Source organism: Artemia sp. Qi Xiang Cuo, unplaced genomic scaffold, assembly GCF_049724085.1.
Source record: "Artemia sp. Qi Xiang Cuo unplaced genomic scaffold, ASM4972408v1 HiC_scaffold_3213, whole genome shotgun sequence".
NCBI lineage: Eukaryota > Metazoa > Arthropoda > Branchiopoda > Anostraca > Artemiidae > Artemia > Artemia sp. Qi Xiang Cuo.
The window spans coordinates 94215-114239 of record NW_028300606.1 but is presented as its reverse complement, the minus strand read 5'-3'; the positions used below and the strand labels follow the sequence as shown (position 1 = coordinate 114239).

At 36.0% G+C, this 20025-nt stretch overlaps 1 protein-coding gene across 1 annotated transcript in view; it reads right to left on the bottom strand.

Annotated features, from left to right (window-relative positions):
• The window catches only part of LOC148938495 (ubiquitin-protein ligase E3C-like), a 93616-nt gene that overhangs the window by 33292 nt on the left and 40299 nt on the right, over positions 1–20025 (bottom strand). The window contains exons 8-9 of the mRNA XM_089107750.1: positions 8412–8527; positions 302–540 (exon numbers count right to left, since the gene is read on the bottom strand). Of these exons, the coding sequence (XP_088963876.1) occupies positions 302–540; positions 8412–8527 (355 nt within the window). The remainder of the gene's footprint in view (positions 1–301; positions 541–8411; positions 8528–20025) is intronic.

Here is a 20025-nt window from a genome sequence, read left to right as displayed (position 1 = left end):
AAAGCTTCTTAGATCTATTTTCAGTAATGGCAATGCCTAGTTCGAGGAAAGTGGATAATGTAATGAACATGCATTAATTATACGACTAATATTTTAATTTTAAACCACGACAGAGCATTAAAACAAATGAATAAATGAACAAAATAAAGAGCCAAACGACATAAAAGAATGCTGTGCCGTTAGAGAGGGATCTTCATTTTGTTCATCTATTCATTTGTTTTAATGCTCTGTCATGGTTTAAAATTAAAATATTAATAATATTATTAATACATGTTCAATAATAAAGTTAAAAATTTTTTACCTGTTCTTCCAAAAAACTCTTCATCGTGGAATGTTAACAAATAACATCTAAACAAACTGCAAAAAACGTTAATCCTTGGAACAATTTTATTACATTCTTCCGAACTAGGATGTATTCCATTCATGAGCAATTGAATCAATGGCATTTCTTTGCCACACGCCAAATGTCGTTTCGCGTCCCAAGCTTCTCGCCATAAATGAAACAATAACTTGGTATCATTTGCAACAGTAGGAAGCAGACTAAAAAACAAAACATGGTTATTACCATGACTAATCTGTGTTATTAACATGAATAAGGTTTATTACAGGCCCATTCTCCTTGATTTACCTTGAGAAGTTCCATTGTAAATATTACTGGTAATCAAGAAAGATTGGAGATATCAATTTCTACCACCCCCCGTGTTTTAATGAATTTATCAAACCACTCAGCATTGCACACATAAATATTAGCACCTATTTAAAATTAGAAAAAAACCATTATCTATGCAATGCGTTGGCCATAGTCCATAAGGACTATAAAGTCCTTGCGAAACCCCTTGCGAAAACACCGTATCTACTTTTTTCTTGTTTTGCTGTTTTTGGATTGTATAGAAAAAGCTTATTTTATTTCCTGGAAAAATAACAATTGTAACATTTTTAAGCACCGTTCAACTTAACTTTACTTGACAAACAATTTAGCCCTTACTTCGGATTAAATTACTGTAAATTACACCATTGTCCAAAATCTGCCGTAAGATGTATTTTAGTCGCAGTCCTAAAGGACCGGAGCTATGTCCTGGATGCGTTCAGGTCAGCATTCCTGTATTGAATCTCTCCTGTATCGAATTATAATTATACCCAAGTAAGATATATATCCAAATAATTATATCAAGTATGATCCAAGTTTTATTTCCTGGTTTATACTATAATATAAATATTAGCAACTCTAAAATAATAATAATTTATTTATTACCCACTATAAAAAAGAAGCGGAGCACATCAAGAACAAAACAAAAAAACAACAAAAAAGCAAACTTGCACACTTAACAATTATTTACATAAAACGACGTAAATTATGGTGCGCAGTAAGACCTGCAGATAACGACAGCTTTCCCACAAGCACAGTCACTTTTTCCCGTAAATCAGGGAGGCCGAATCGCAATATTAGATGCCGGATCCGGAACCACCGAGGAAGGCACAAAGGGTACCGATAAAATTTAAAATAATATGGCCGGATAGAAGTCAGATCTTTAGGCTTCGGAATTGGAAGAAAACCAGATAAAAAAAGAATAGAATGATCGCAAAATGAAGAATATAATTTCCCAAGCGCTTTTCTACCACCCTCTATTTGCAACAATTTTTGAATATCCTATATGATTTTTTTTTTTTTTTTTTTTTTTTTTTTTTTGCATAATAAGATTTAAGAACCCAAGTGTTTTGTGTTTATTAATAATTTGAATACCACACCACTGAAAAGAAGAGACACAGGGAATAAAGAAAAGACCAAAGTTAAGAGGGAGAGTCGTACTCAAATTAAATGAAGTATATTCGCACTTATCAACGTTCAACATAAGCCCAATCCGTCTGAACTGGTCTGAGATCCAGCTAACAGAATGTGAGAGTCCAGCCCTAGAACGACTGACAAGGAGAACATCGTCCACATAAGCAAGATACGAGACATCAATTCCATCAGAAATGAGAGTCGAAGGCAAAGATGAAAGGATAGGAGCAATACATAACTTAAAATAGTTGGAGAAAGCACACCACCTTGACGGACCCCACGCCAAAGAAACACCTTTGAATCAGAAACTACTCTATTACATTTTACCCGAATAAAAGAGTTAGAATACCAGTACCGTAACAAAACAACAATAGACAGATTAATATTGTTGGAAGAAAGGGAATAGAGTGCATGTGAGTGGACTATACTATCGAAAGCTTTCGAAAGATCAAGAGCACAGATATGAAGAGGAGATTTATCATTAAAAGATTGCAACAGGAGGGAAGCTAGAAAAGGATGAGCGTGCTGACATCCCAGCCTTTATTGAAAGCCAAATTGGTTTTCACCAAAATTAACATTTTCTGAAATGAAAGGGAGAAGAATATATTCAAAAATTTTGCTAAGAGTGCACGAACATTAATTGGTCGATCAGAACTACACTCTGACGAAGTTTTCCCACGCTTCAAAACCGAGGTGACTGTGCCACAGAGAAAACTGTTGGGAACCATAGAAGTAGATAAACACATATGAAACAGCAGCTGAAGGTAATCTATCAAAGTTGGGCAAACTAGTTTTAGATGATAAGAAGAAATTCCGTCTTTATCAACAGAGCTAGATTGCATGTTCTTAATAGCTTGACCAATATCAACAGTAGAAACTGGTAATACATTACTCTGAGAAATACGATTAGGCAAACACGACTCAAGAAGAATACTAAAAAGTTTTCAACTTCCCGGTTCACCTTGCCGAAAATATCATGATAATATCACATCCAAGTATGAACTACTATAGGACTTTCAGAAAACTCACTACTAAGCTTATCGGAATTCAGAACATGAGACCACTCCTTTCTCGACGCAGGAAAATCAAAACCAGATACCCTAGACTGCCGTGAACGTGTTTTATAAGCACGCTTGGTACTTTGCTTCAGATCAAAGACAACTCCTAGATTTGGCCGACCGCAAGACACCCATATTCGTAGCCAAAACTTAGCTTTATTCTTTACAACTTTTAATTCTGGGTCCAAAACACATTCTGGTTTTCTAGTTTTAACTTTAATCTTTTCTAGAGGAACAGCAGTCGCCTCTGCTTGTTTTAAGCACCAAATTATTTTATCATAATATTCATTTAGAGACTGCTTATCATTTGAGAAACGGTCAGTAACTTGAAGCAAATGGTAAGGAACTTTTATAGAACCCAATAACGCGGACTATGTAGTAATATAAAGTGCAAAATTAGCTCTACTCCAGTTATTCCTGTAAAACCGCTTAGAACTTTGCGTAAATGGTCTAGTAGAACGGGAAGCGTCGATACATTAATATTTGGCGAGGAAACTACATGGTCAATATTAGACAAACTTCCAGATTGGTGAATTTATGAATAATCAACACTTTTATCGACTATTTTATAGGCAGAAAAAACATCCAGAACTATATCGGATCGAACTGACTGACTTGTAATATCTGTGTTGAAGTCACCAACCACTATGAAATCATAACAAGTCGAACAACAGACTCAAGAATAGCCTTAAGATTTGCCGAGGCTTTCATATGCGCGTTTAAAGCGGAAATGGTTTTTTTATTACACGGGAGATACACATTTATCAGCACAGTATTACCAAACCGAACAGCAAGGATGAATTTATCGCTGTGAAAACACACTGGAGAGAGCAAACTCAGATTATTCTTAACTATGCACGCGAGGCCTCCAGAAGGTCTACCAAAAGTGACCTCAGTTGTAAAAAGTGACATTAGTTGTAAAAACGGAATGATTACGACTTCTTATTAACACGTTAATACTAGTAGAAGTCAGGAGGTGTTCCTGAAGGCATACTATGTCAAACTGGTCACACAATTCATCAATCATATGCTCCTTTAAACGAGTACCATTTATAATAAGCGAAAAAAATCGAAACAGGCACAATCATTTCTTCTTGGCAATGATATCTCTCAGCAAATTGCATCTAAGACTAAAGGAGGCAGGATTTTCACCACAATTTGCACATCTTGCATCAAGCTGACAGGGAGAATCCTTGGTGGAAATACGAGGGCCCGCACAGCGTGCACACTTCGCAACCAAACTTGCACAATCAGCTACTTTATGGTCTGGCGAACGGAATTTTAGACATCACCGAGGTGCCGACAGATATTCTTTCACAGATAAATATTCATGTCCAAGTTTAACACCATTTTGGATAGCCTTGGCTTTTGACATGGAGTCACAAAACCCAAGCTTAACCGTGCCAGTGACATCGAGCCACATAGCTTCCACCACACTTGGATACCCTTGAAAGAATGAGAGGTCCAAGTCCTTCGATATTCCTCTGACTATCCCGAAAAACCGCTTAGTGATCACCTTGGATGGAGATTCTGCTAAAATCACTGAAATAGAGTCTTTGAATTCTTCAGCAGCAGATTTTTTAACATTGATTAGCCATTTGTCACCTCGCAAACTCAGCTTGGTAACTGCTCACTTTATCATGACAGCTCACTTTATCGAGCACTTCTTTGCGTTTTATCGGGTCATTCAGTGTTTGCGGCACATTAGAGACAACAACAGTGGTGTGAGAGTCAGTTGACGGCGTCGCACGGGCAGGCAGTGGTGGAAAGTGATTATCATACGAATCGAACTTACTTGAAACAGTCTTTAGGAAGTATTCCATTCTATTCAATTTCGCGTTCAAACTCGAATAAACCAAAGCAGGGATGACAGGTACATCATTTGGAGAACGAATTACAGACATCGGTAGGTCTATGTCTTCATCGTCACATTTCTCGAATAAACTTAACATATCCTTCAGATGGCTTTCCAAAGCCTTCGGCCCCTGTCTTGTCGGAAGCTCAGTCCCAGGTACAGCCGCATCGTAGAGGAGTTTCGTAGCTTCGATTACACTCGGCAAGTCCAGAAAAAACTTCTTTCAAAATTTCAGCAATTCGTTTTCATTCACTCCATTATCACGGTTAAATTGCAAAAATTTAAAACCGCCGAGAAAACAAGTCCATTATTCATTATTCACTATACATATCATAAGAACCAGATACCAATAAGCGAAGGAAGCGTAGTTTCCTGCTACCAGATCCCCGCAGTTTAAGGGAGTAACACTCCCTTGTACCGGCAGGTACAACGGCCCTTGCGACAAGAAACTCCCCTCTTCTGCCCGATTATTAGCAAATTAAATTATAATCAGATTATCAAATAAAAAATATAGTAAAATAATAGATGACCTTATATGAGTGAGTAAATATATCCAAATGGTAAAATAGTCTGTAAATATCAATTTATAATTTCACTTATTTCGAAACTGACGGTCACTGCAATCCACTGTAATTTATTCTAAATTTAATCCGGCTTAAATATCAATAGATGGTCACAGGTCAAATGCGAAATGATAACTGTAATTAGAATATATGTACCTCAATGCATAGCACCTCTATAATGTAATTAGCACCTCTTTAAAATTAGAAAAAAAAGAATCTATCGCCAGTTTGATAGCGAAAACACTGTATCTATTTTTTCTTTTTTTAATGTCAAGAAGATCAGAAAAACTTTACACAGTTCAATTTAAACATAGGGGATATGAAATTTTCAGAGGTCAACATCTTGGAGCCTATAGCCTATAATACACATCACAGTAATTATTGCTCCAATAGGAGCATTTTGAAGCCGATGTATGAAGATACATTGCTATGATTTTCACAGAAAAAGGTACTCACAATTAAAGCTTATTAAAGCATCTAAAGAAGAAAAAGTACAAAGTGTCCACCTAAAGCACCTAAAATATAAAGAAGAATAAATATTTGCTCTTGTCTCAGCTTGGATGAAATATTAGCAGAAATTTAGCGGATTTAAAATTTGCAAAGTAAATTAAAAATTTACGCATTTTCGGGATCTTTTTTACATCCCTCTTTTAGAGACAGACCTTTTAAGCCTTCAAATTTCTGCGTCCTCTGTCCAACATCTGTCCAACATGTCCAAAATTTTCGCGACCCGTCTCCTAATTTCCCATATAATTAACTTACATTTGGTATTTTTTGTGCAAGTAAAATTAGTACTGAGACTTGAGTTCTTAGCCCGTGCCACTTCAGTGACAGTTTTTAAAAGCTCAAAAGAGGGCTTCCAATCAAACAGTTCGTGGTAACCGAACTGTAAGTAAGGAGCGACTCGGCTCAATAGTAGCCAAAACTCTAAAAAACGGAATTTGATACCAATAGATACATCAATAGAATCATACTTTTATGCTGATTTCAAATATATAAGTTTCATTAAGTTTAGTCTTTTCCATCAAAAGTTACGCGCCTGAGAAAATTTGTCTTAATTTTGAAAAAAGGGGAAAAAATCCCCTAAAAGTCATAGAACTTAAATGAAAATCACACCATCAGATTCAGCGTATCAGAGAACCCTACTATAGAAGTTTCAAGCTCCTATCTGCAAAAACGTGGAATTTTGTATTTTTTGCCAGAAGAAAGATCACAGACGCGTGTTTATTTGTTTGTTTGTTTTGTTGTTTTGTTTTTTTCCAGGGGTGATCGTATCGATCCATTAGTCCTAGAATATCGTGAGAGGGCTCATTCGAACGGAAATTAAAAGTTCTAGTACCATTTGTAAATGACCAAAACAACTGGAAGGCAACTTGGCCCCCTCCCACGCTCAATTTTTTTCTCGAAGTCACCCAATCAAAATTTTTAGACAACTATTTTGTTCAGCATAGTCACAAATCTAATAAATATGTCTTTGAGGATAACTTAATCCCCCACAGTTCTCGGGGGAAGGGCTGTAAGTTATTAACTTCGCCCATTGTTTACATATAGTAGGCTTTTGGTTAATTGGAAGTATACAGACGTTTTCCGGTGGTTTTTTTTCTGGGGGGAGGGGGCGGGTCGGAGGAGGGGGTTACGGAGGAGGATCTTTCCATGGAGGATTTTTCCTTGGGAGAAGGGACATTTTTATGAAGGGAGCGCCGGATTTCCCAGCAAAATTAAAAAAACACCAGAAACAAGCTTTTCCAACTGAAAGTAAGGAGCAATATTAAAACTTAAAATGAAAAGAAATTATTACTTATATGAGGGGGTTCGCCCCCAAGTCAATAAATCACCCTTTACGCAAAATTTTCTTTTAGTACTTTCGTAAGAGATATATTTTATAATAAAAATACCGCTAATTAAATTTGTTTAAGGGGTTTGTTTTTAAAAAAAAATTATAAATTTTGCTTAAATCGGTTGTTATTGACTAGGGGGCGAACTCCCTAATATATGTAATAAAACATACGAAGACAGAAGTTCCGTTACGTAAGTTAATTTATAAGTTATATCAAAACAAAGTTTCGAGAAAGCCATTTAGCCAAAAAAAAGTTAAATTAATATGTAAATTTGACTTTTATTATTCATGTTTGGTTAAACAATATAACAACTGCATTGACTCGAAAGTGCTCAGAAATTAAATAAAAAAAACAAGTTTTTTTAACTGAAAGTAAGGAGCGACATTACAACTTAAAACGAAAAGAAATTATTCCGTAAATGTAAGGGGATGTCCCCTCCTGAACGTCTCACTCTTTACGCTAAAGTTTAACTCTGTCTCAAAGCCTTATTTTTTAAAACAATAAAAAACTTTAGCGTAAAGAGCGAGGCGTTGAGGAGGGGACAGAATAATTTCTGTTCGTTTTAAGTTGTAATGTCGCTCCTTACTTTCAGTTTAAAATAATTTATTCAGTTCACTGTAACTGAATTTATTTTGTCAACAGTAATGTGGCAACAATAATTTTAATTTAATCAGTTCACTGTTGCATTACTGTTGCTGGCACTAAAAATTGTAAGCCACGTAAAAAAAGAAAAAAAAAATGCATGATGGTGTCAGCGGGCTCAGGTTACGCATCCTCACTTTCTGATAAATTAACATCTTTTAAAAGCCATAAAACACGAGGGCGCATAAATAAAGTGAATGTTTGTAAGAATAAACAGTTAAATAAAAAACTCTAACGAGAAAAAAAAAAAAAAAATGAGACATTTTGCAACCCCCTACAGTCATGTTAATGGATAATTTGCGTTGCATATAAATCACAAGGTAGTTTCAAAAATATAATATTTGCATTGAACTTAAAATTTTATTATTTTCATACTGTTACCTCTTCATTTCCTTTTCTTGAATATGGCAGTAAGTGCAGCCCCGACTTCTCCAATGCCACCTTTAAAATTTGCTTAGAATGGAAGGAGCAAAACTCCATCCAAGGAGTTAGTGCCGTGATCACCACAATTAAGCTTCTTTCATTTTCCTACATTAGTAACTGATAATTTACCTATTTACCCGATAGTAGCCTAAATAATTTACAAGTCGTGGGCTATTTATGTTTTTAAAGCCTAGAAGAAAGACATTAGAAACTGAAACACCAGAAACCTGCGAAAAAAAGCAGGTTACTCACCCAAAATGCACGCTAGAAGATTTGGCTATTAACAGAAATGAGTGACACATCTCGCAAATACTGCCAATAATCTCTTTATTCCGTGGGTCCTCTTCCGCAGGTCCTTTCAAAACCATCTACAACAAGAAATAAGAATGTCAGCATTTAAATATTTTCTTTCATTTCAATGCAAATTGGCAAGTGTTCGCAAATAAAGCATTCACCAATGAGGGTTGCTTACCCTTCTTTTGAGATAGAACAATTTTAATAAAATCCAATCATTTTATTTCAGATACTGTAAATTTTTACATTACCTGCCCCTTTGACATAGTAATAGTTCACAAGTTTGATTTCCCAGATTAAGTCAGCAATACTGCACAGAAGGTCGTCAGTTTAAGCATTCTCCTAATTTAGATAGAAACATCTGTAGGTTCAGGTCCAGGTTCATACATTTTTATTAACAAAAAAACAACTCAATGTGACAACAAGTCGCACTAAAGCAAGAAGATGCTTGAAAAAGCGACCGGTTGGATATCATTCATTCCAAATCATCAAACCAATTAAAATGAAAAAAGGGGAAAACAATAATAATAACTGAAAATAATGATAAATATATAATGGCACAAAATATAAAAAAAAATAAAAATAAAATATCTACAAAAAAAATAAAAATAAAAATAAAAGCCTTCTCTCGAACCATTAACACTACCAAATTCCTGAAAAGAAATGATTTTTAATACGGGTTTTAAGTTGCGGCACACTTTCAGCTTGACGAACATAATCTGGGAACGAATTCCAAAATGACGGGCCCATGTGTCTGGTCACTTGACTCGCTCTCGTCGTTTTCCTTGGCTCAGATGCAAGACTATCCGCACTCCTATTCGACTAATCGTGATAAGACGAATTAGGCTTAAAATTATTCATAAAAAACCTGGTGCAAGACCATTCAGACACTGAAATAAAAATACTCCAATTTGATAATCCCTTATTTCAACAACCTTTAAAATTTTAAACTTTCTAAAAAGTGATTCAGTGCCATCAATCCCACGATCATACCTTCCAATCAACCTTATAGCCTTATTCTGCAGAACTTGAACTCTTCTAAAATTGCAACTAAAATTACTCGCCCAAATCAAACAACCATAATTTATATAAGGCGCTATTATGGAAAAATACAATAAACGAAGAATTTTCAAAGGTAAAAAATTTTCAAAACGGTTCAGAACAAGGCCTCGCGCCAGCTTGCACGCTATGATGTCGCAGTATTTTCTCCAACTCAAGTTTCGATCCAGGATGAATCCCAGATATCGGATCTCTTCGACTTGTGAGAGCGGTAGGCCATTGTAAATAATGACACCAGGGAGAGTGGGAGCAGAACCAGTCCTCGTAAACATCATAAATTAGTTTTTGATGCATTGACGCTAAGTAGGCTAGCACAAAGAAATTCATGTAGGCCATCCAGCGCCTTATTAGCCTTGAACAAGAGCTCTTGCAGCGACTTTGCTGCAATTACTAAAGCCCTGTCTTCAGCAAAAGAAGTAACTGAAGCTCCGGGAATGTAGAATCTCATTGTGTCTGCAAATATCAGGTACAGGAGAGGACCAAGAACTGAGCCCTGTGGAACACCACACTTTATGGGAAACGGCTGAGAAGATTTGTTACTCAGAGTCACTCGTAGCTTCCTTTCACTTAAATACGATTAAAACAAATTTAAAACACTACCCTTTATGCATAAATAATACAGCCTTTCAAAAAAAATATTAAAAACAACCGTGTCGAACGCCTTTCTAAAATCAATAAAAAGCCCATGCACTGCTCGCCATTCTCAAGTGCTGAGTTAATATTTTCCAGAAGATGCTGGACTGCCTGCGTCGTCGAATGTCCTTTCCGGAAGTCAAATTGACCATCGTGTAAAACACCAATTTTCATCAGATACTCGTAAAGCCGGTGATGAACAATCTTTTCATAAACTTTTGAATAAATCGGGAGAATCGATATTGGTCTCCAATTAGATATATCAGTTTTGACTCCACCTTTGTGCAACGGTACAACTTTAGCTATTTTAAGCGCACTCGGAAACATCCCCTTTTCCATAGAAATATTGATAAGGTATACGAGGACAGGAAGCAAATAAACCAGAACCGACTTGAGCGTTCTAAGGTTCATTCCATCAACTCCTGCACTGTTTGACTTAATCGTGCTAACAATTTTGCGTACCTCCTCTTCAGTACAAGGCTGGAAATTCATTTCGAAACCTCTTCCTCGCTCATCCACAAAACTGCTTGATTCGAAAACATGGGAGCTCCTTGCTTCTTCTTGAATCTTGCAGCCGATTTCAGAGAAATATTGTCCAAATGCGTTGCAGATATCCTCAGTTTCTTCTAAGGTCCTATTATTTAGCACAATTTTTGGCTCCGATGGCTTCATAGGACCTTTTAGAAGATCATTCACAACTTGCCATGTTGCTTTGGGGTTACCTTTACTTTCTTCAAATACATTTGTAAAATATGCCTTCTTTTTTTCCTTCTTAGGGCATTTGCCCTATTCCTTGGCTCTTTATACATCACATGGAGCTTATTATTCTGCGGATGATTCAGATGCTCCTCACACGCCTGATTTCTCATATTAAACAGATTCAGCAGCTCATCATCACACCATGGTTTTCTCGGTTTATTCTTTCTGGGGTTTGTTTGTTTAAGCGGACACGTGCTATCATAAACATTCGACACTATTTGGTTAAACTTTTCAAATGCTTCCGACGAATGATCTTCATTCAGTACTGTTTCCCAGTTATTAACAATAATTTGTTCTTCAAATTTTTTCAGATTAACTGACTTCAGTTCACGCATTGGTATTTTATTCTTTCTGTTATTTTTCTTCACTTCAGAATTCAAATGCAATACAACCGGAAGATGGTCCGAGGCTGGGCTTATAACAACAGAGCAGTACGCTTTACTTAGTATCGCTGAAGACACAAACACATTATCGATGAGCGTTTCCGAATGATCCGTGATTCTCGTTGGAATGCTCACGGTCGGGTATAAATCATTTGACATCATCAGGCCCAAAAAATCCATATTTGGTCCCCGTACATTTAACAAATCAAAATTAAAGTCTCCCATACACATAAACTCTTGACTAGATCTATTTACCTTTGCAGCAAGACATTCAAATCCTTCAGCAAACTCTTCAAATGATGCACTTGGTGGCTTATATACAACAGTAAAAATACAAGCTCGATTTTCAAACTTAATTTCTATACTAAGGGTTTCTATCTTACCCTCCTTCCAAATGTCCAAATCCTTTCTAATTTTCCAATTCAAATCCTGTCGGACAATGAAAGCTAGGCCTCTACGTCCCATTGACGATCGACTTCAAGCAAGTTAATTGAGCAAGTTAATTCGACGAGCAGCTCGCTCACCCGGAAGCATTGCGAGAACCTGGCCACGATCTGACCATACATTTTTCACGACAAACTTGTCTCTCGCAACACTCAGGATATCGCGACGGCGCTTGGTTAGAGACTCAGACAAAAAGATTTTTGAACCAGCCAATTTTGATTTACTCGCAAACACTTTACAGGTAGAAAATCTCACGAACACAGGTGCAACTTTATCGTTTGCCGACCCTGGATTGTTCAATTTCGATCGGTAAACCATAGCAAAATCACAATCAGAGATACCGGAAAGCCCCAGCTTTTGCGAGGCTATATTCAGAATGGTCGACTTCAAGTCAAATCCCGACTGCTGCTTAATACCAGGAAAAACTAGAGTTCCAAGCTGTTTTTCTTGCTCATAATCATCAATTTTCACTTCTAATTTTGCAATTCGGTTCTCTAAATTTTCAATCAGTCCTTTGATATTCTTTACTGATACCAACAATTGCTCTAGCTTCGGATTAAACTCAAGCGACACTGACGAGTATATTTCACTCACGATAGTCTCAACAGAAGTTTTCAGAGTTCGGTCCTTTCCGCATTTATCTTGAACTTGCTTAGTAATCGCGCTCATCATTGATTCTTTTGTCTTAGTGATTTCTTCCTCAGTTGCGACTATTTTAACTAGCAAATCCGCGGTAGATGGTTCAGAAGAAACTGCTCTCAGCGCTGCGAAAGTTTAAGAAGCCGTCTTACAAATGTCCGGGTTTTGGTTAACCTCTCTAAACGCACTTCCAACATTTTTATTAGTTTTTGTAGATGCTTCGCGGTAATTGTCCTCAAACGAGATGAGACTATTCTCCGTTAGGCGCGACTCTGTGTGATCTCCATACGCAAAAACTAAGTAGTTGAAGATTCATTTTTTATCCTTTGAAACTTGGATAATTCTTACGGGCCACAGCGGGAATCTTTTGAAATTCGCTAACGCAAGCTGGAACTGTTGGAATTTTGCCATTTCTTCGCTACTACGAGAAAAACCAAAAAAGAGAAAAAAAAAATCAACTTATCTTTCAGTGGGCAGGCCCAGGGCAGCAGTGGCAATCAGCAATTGACGGCTGGCCCGGTGGTCCGCGGAACCTGCTTTGTTATTCATCACCGTACTCTGGCATCCTTAATCAGCTAATCCAAAGTAATTCGAAGGCCACACAAATAATAGGACGATCTGTTGATTGCTACCGTAATATAAGTCCTTTTTCTTTTCACATAACGTGTTCACTTATTGCGAAACTGTCCATTGTAATTTATTCTAAATTTAATCCGGCTTAAAAACAAAACAGATGTTTACAGGTCAGATGCCAAACGAGATGGATGTATTCACGCAGAATAACCAAACAATAATAAACAAAAAAAATCACATCCATCATCATAGCCCTCCCTCTCCCCTCCTTCCACAGCTATACGGGTGGGAATTCTGGGAGAAAAAAAAACAACAACAACAACACATACATACTTAGAAGGAAAATGTCAAGTACAAAAAGACTACCCGTCGAAAAACAAGTCGGAGAAATGTTTTATTTTCGCCACATCATAATTTTGTTCATTCATTTGATTATTTGAAGTGTATTTTAGTTTAAATTTGGGCCCACTTTTTTCCCCTCTACATTACTACACAAGCTGTCATAACTTCTGTATAATGTAGGGTAAAAATTAATCATTTACAATAAAAACTTAAAATACAATACGATTACCCAAATTACTTCCAGAAGCGCAAAATTTTCTCGTTCTACTGCACATACTATTACTACTGAAAACTCATCGTGGGTCGTGGGCCACTTGAAGCCAACACAACTGTTCACTCTCCTCCTCCATCTCAATCTGTTCAGAACTAAACCCTTTACTCCTTCTAATAAAAATCCTACTCACTTTCTTTTGACTTCTTTCAATCCAACTCGAGGACGTCCTGCTTTCCGATTAGCCTGAGCTGGATGGCCAAAAAGCAAAGCGATCGAGCCAGATTTTTCGCACAGATATTAAGACACCGACATATAGAGGTTCATATATTGTATATTACACAGAAAACAAGATAAAAAATGTTTGAAGTCCATCTAAAAAAAAAATCTGGACCAAAAAATAGGACCTTCAATCCCTCTTTAATCTACCAAACCAAGCCCTTCCCACAACACTAACTAGAGGCTGTTAATTTTTACTAGTATTGAAAGGGTGAAGGTAGACACTCTTGCAGTATAGTAATTATCCAATAATTCCCAGAAGAAGTAAATGCGTGTATTCCTCATGTCATAGAAGCAAAAAATATAGGACTTTGCAAACAATTCGACTTGTATTTGCAGGTGCATTGTCACGTGACAGGGATTTCCAGCAAGGTATCTATTTTCAGTAGTTCACCTCAAAGTAACGAAATCCAAAAAAGAGCTCCATGGGTCAGCCGTTCTGAAATTTTGCTTGGGATGGAAGCAATCAGCCCTGCTACCCACGCTGTCCAGAATCACACGAATCAATGAGAGAAATCCCATGTCTATCGAATAGCATCAAGTGCCCTCTCTGTTCGAGTGGAAAGAACTTGTACCCAGGTTATCGTCTATTCTGCAAAACTTTTAAAAAAGCTATGAACAAAGCGTCTCAGCCTCACCTTAGCAATTACTTAGGTCTATCTTTTAATGTCCGAATTCAGACTACTGCCGCTTGCGCAGCTAACAAACACTTTATCAAAACCGAGTGGGAAAAGGTAGACACGGGGCTGTATCAACAGACTTGTGAATAAATCCTTAGTAAAATTAAAGCATCCTATCAGCTAATACTCCACGGTGTCCACGACTCGGTCACTTTAATCGTCTACTGTGAAAAAAAAATGGTTAAATTTAGAATGTTTTACATTACTTAGCTAGAATGAAGGCAATAACACCAATCGACATGTCTCTTTATACTCTTTCTGAATATACTAATCACTTCCGATGCAATTACCCCCATAGGCTAGACGTAAATAATTTCTTAGACCACACTGCTTTTCCATTAAAAACAAAAAAAATTTTTTAAACACGAAAAACGGGTTTTAATTTTCTAACAAGCAGTGAACTACAAAACAATTAATTATGCACAAAAGCTCCGAATATTTCGGCCCCACATCCGGGAGCCTTTCTCAACGGAAAAAAAAAATAAATAAATAAAGCAAAAAAAAAACAACTTAAATTACATTACAATAAAACATACTAAACACATAAAGAGAACAAAAAGCAAAAACGAAAGAAAAATATAAATAAAGAAGAACAAAACTCACATATTAATTAAACACTTCCATGCACTGAATGTCTTTCAACTGGCCTCCTCTCAGTATATAAATGGAAATATATTAAATAAACACTTCCATGTTTATTTTATATATTTCCATGTTCCATGGAAATATATTTAATATATTTCCATTTATATACTGAGAGGAGGCCAGTTGAAAGACATTCAGTGCATGGAAGTGTTTAATTAATATGTGAGTTTTGTTCTTATTTATTTATATTTTTCTTTCGTTTTTGGTTTTTGTTCTCTTTAAGTGTTTAGTATGTTTTATTGTAATGTAATTTAAGTTGTTTTTTTTTTGCTTTATTTATTTATTTTTTTTTACGTTTATAAATGCTACCGGATGTGGGGCCGAAATATTCGGAGCTTTTGTGCATAAATAATTGTTTTGTAGTTCACTGCTTGTTAGAAAATTAAAACCCGTTTTTCGTGTTTAAAAATTTTTTTTTGTTTTTAATTACCCCCACCCTTCAAATGAGCCAATGTATAGCCCAAATCATATGCAATCACTGTATTTTCACTATGCGACCTTTTTTATCTTAATAATTAAGCTAAACTGTAGACAAGCACCAGAATGGAGAGAGTCCTTCTATGTAAAAAAAGAAAACGATCAAAAATGGGATTTTTAAGGCCAAACGAGAATACTGAATAAACAAACAAAGTGAATATTTTAAGACGACACACGTATCTCTTCTTTACCGCAAAACAAAATAATATATTAAAGGAAAATGCCAAAGAAAAAATCATCAAAACACACGCGGAAAGTTACAAACGCGGAGTGAATGAATGTTAGCTTTTATTTCTCAGTTGTTCGCTAGTATCCGTCGAAGTTAGTTCATAATTTTTTTGGATTTTGTGCAAATCGCAGATATTTGCGAATGACTCGCTTTATGGTTGTTAGGTATTTGGTTTTAATCCTTATAATTATTGGCATTTATTTAAATTTATTCATCTTTTAATTTTGTGGTTTTTTCATTGGTTTTTTGTTTTTTTTTTCATATTGACTTTCCGCTTTTGTTTTTTTTGGTTTTTATTAATCACTTAACTTGAATATATTATTTAGTTTAGCGCTGAAGAAGAGAGGCGGTTGTCTCTCAAAATATTCACTTTGTTTGTTTATTCAGTTATCTCGTTTGACTTTAAAAACCCCATTTTTTGATCGTTTCTTTTTTTTACATTATGGCAGGCAAATGTGCTTTAAGAAATTATCTGAGTCCCCCTATTGAAAATAATGTAAGCATATACAAGTTGGGATTTACATTTGTCCTTTAGGGTGTGGGGTTAGTCGCGTCAAAGCGATTAGTATACTTGCAAAGAGCATAAAACACGCACCGAGAGGCTGTGTTGACCTTGATTCTAGCTAAGTAATGTAAAACATTATTAATTTTCGTAAATTCGCCATACATTTACCGAAATTTGACATACATTTTACCAAAATTTGCCATGAATTTACCGAAGTTTGAGTCTAGGTAAATAATGTACCACATTCTAAATTAACCAAAATTTGGAATAAATAAACCATAGTTCATTCCAAAAAGACGAAAAAGACCGTGGTAAAGATATCCACTTCCTGTCGCAAGATCCGTCCTTGTATGGTCAAATAAGCGAAAAAACTGGAAAGTTATGATAGAAAATACAAAAGGAATCGAAGAAAAGAAGTGGTAATCTGACTGCTTCGGAGTACAAAGAACGATTATCTAACGGAAAAGTAAAAAGTGAAGACACTCATAAAGTTCCAGAACAAGTCTCAAGAAATCCAAAAGTGATGAGGAAGTTCTTCAAAAGATCCTATACTAGTGAAAAACATGCTCCTCTGACATACCGAAAGATGAATCGTTCAGGCATAACTCTACAGTGTTCGTTTCCAGCGTTCGGTTTCAACAAGAAAACAATAAATCTCTGCACGAAAAACTAGAAACCTTATCAAAATTTCGAAATACGATTGAGATATCAAAATCGGCTGTAGTTAAAATAGTGCGCAGATTAAAACGCAGAAAGGCTCCACGTCTCGATATTATATGGCCAGATAACCTAGTTTATGGCACTGACCTCTTGTTTGGACATATTTCTCTTCTTTTCCAGATAAGTGTGGATTGTGGTATGGTCCTCCGTTCATTTGGTGCTGATATTCGTCAAATTTTCCTCAAAAAGGAAAAAAAAGTTGCTCAGGATATAAACGGATAACGTTTCTAGTGTTCTCCGTGAAATCCTCAGGGTACTTGCCCAGCCAATATTTTCGGGGAAGTGTAGATTAGATTATCGTCAGTTCAGATTCTACCAAAACTTGGGTTGCATGTTCATAAGCAGAATAATTTTTCAACCTAACACCGTTATATTTCTAGACCTTTAAAAATTAAACAGAATAACAAAAGAAAACAAAATTAAAACTCACGAACCAGCTGTCTAAAATAACCCTCTTCGCATCGATGATCAGAATTACACTGAACATAAACGCGTTCAAATGGAATTCAAGCGAAAAAAAATGAATGGAGAACGGATTCAAATATCCCTCAGTTGTATCAGCTACAACGGCGTAATTTTTTCCTCGTAGAACTTCACAAATTTAATGTTTGTTTTTAATTGAACATTACTTGACAGGTTTGATTATCTAGGGAACAAAAGAAAACAAATAGGGAGCAGATTTACACGTCCTTCAGTATTATAGACTCTAATATCCAATAAAACGACCCAAATTTCAATTCGAGCTTTTCTAACAATTAATTTTCTGTTTTATTTTAAAATTCTTTTCAATTTAAACAAGTTAATAAAATCAGTTGTATTAAATTACAAAGCGCTAGACTACTTTTACACTTACAAATAATTTGTTTGTATAATTATTTATTATAAAAACTACTTCTATAGTAATTAAGGCAAGGACGTATACCAAATTTTCGCTGGGGGGGGGGGGGTTGTTACAATAAAAGACTTTAAAAGACAGACCAAAAAATTTTTCATATGAATTTTTGTTACGTTTTTACGACTCGGGCAATTTATTTTATTTTTTTTTTTGGGGGGGGGGCTCAAACACCAAATCTTTTTCCGCTGGATGTGATGTTGAAGTAAGACCATTCATTTTTATCCTAAAAATACTAAATATACACCCCCGCCCCCGGGGAACCCAAAATGGGCTTTGCCTGTGTACTGACACCGTCGGGTTTCGCGGCCTCCCCCCCCCGGCCCTCCCCCAGAATAATAAAAAAAAATTAAAAAAACAGATTGGCACCCTCTCAGAGGCTGCATCCAAGGACAAAGGTGAAAAACAGGATCTTAGTATCCTTACTTTTTTTTCAAACATCACCATTATAGACCAACTTTAACATCAAATCATTTTATATCCTCTTGAGTTCTGGAGGACTTCTTGTCGACTGACCTAAATGGAAATTTAAACTATCCGAGGAAAAAAATCAAAAACTAAGATATTAACAGAATTTGAATTTGATATCAACAGAAAAGGGAGAGGGTATCAAACCAATTGGACAGTAGGTTCCAGCTACTTATTGTTATAATTCTTTTTGCTTCATTTTAATCATAGCAAAGTTGGCTACCCAACTTTGGTTGGGTAGTATGGGTAGTCTTTCTTGTTTCATAGTTGGCTATAAATTTACTTTTCAGTTGATGTCCCCTGAGTGTTTAGTTTTGTTACATGGTGGTCTTCTCTTCGCTATGACTCCCAGGCCTCAGGTATGGTCTCTTTTTAATTTTATATGTTGTTCGGTGACTGATTTCTTTTTTATGGTTGTTTGGATATATTGTCTTTTTTTTCTCATTCCCCCTTGTATCCCTGGCCATGGAGCCTTTCGAGGGGGATTAGGAATGTTGTGATTGGATTGCGTATGTATTGTGGAATAAAAACTCTGAACTCTGATTTACAACAACTTATTTCATATGATGCAGTTGAAGCAGGAGTAAATGACAGTTTCTGAATGGAGAACAGACTTACATATCCCTTAGCAATTCATCCTTTAATATCAGCTAAAATGACGTAATCTTTACCTCGTAGTACTTTTAACAAAGCCTTATTGTTTTTAGTGCAAACATACCTGACAGATAATTTACTGTTTATCACGTAATAAATCGAAATAAGCCGTACCGTTGTCCGAAATTCGGTCACCTCATTTTTATCAATGCTTGAAGCGGCAATGCCTGAGTTCAGAATACGGTCTCCTCTCTTCTCTCTTATTACTCCTAATTTTTAAAGAATTCATGCCGTACCGTAATTTGCGCTCCCGACACTCATTGTTTTGTGTTCAGCTTTACTGTTTTTACTTCTTTTTTTTTTTAATTTTTTAACCGCCATACCTTATTTATGATTTATGACTTTTCCTACTAGTTTCATATTGTTTTTTGACGTAAAGACCAAGATTTGATTGTTTTTCTTGTTCGAACCGTATTGTAATTAGAATCTTACATTATCTTTTCTTAAAAGATATTCCTAGTAAATTCGAACTAACAGTCTAATCCGGGCATCATCCCTATTTCATTACTAGCTTATTCGTCCCGCGTTACTACGATCTAAAAAGGAAAAATATCAAGAAAAATTTCTCCCACCATTCCCAACTCCAAAGATTCATCCAGTGTAAACCCCCCCCCCTCTAAGGATAATCCCCCTGGAAAATCACTTCCCACGTTTTAACAACGATCGTATTTTTAATTTTAAAGGCGTTTGAAAAGTCACCCTTACTGATGGCTCTCCCCCCGAAAAGTTCCTCTCCGCGGACCCTCCCTCCCCCACGAAAATATTGCCCCCCCCCCCTGGAACAATTTCACCCACAGTAAAGCAGAGATCGTATTTTTAAATTTCAAAGTATTTGAAAAATTAGTTTATGGTTATTAATTTATCCTTCGGACGTTGTTGGATAATTAATATTTAGAAAATGTGAATTATGATAACGAAAGCAACTGTTAAGTATTTATTTTCAGGGGTCTCTAGTTTCAGTCAGCAAAAAATAATTAAAA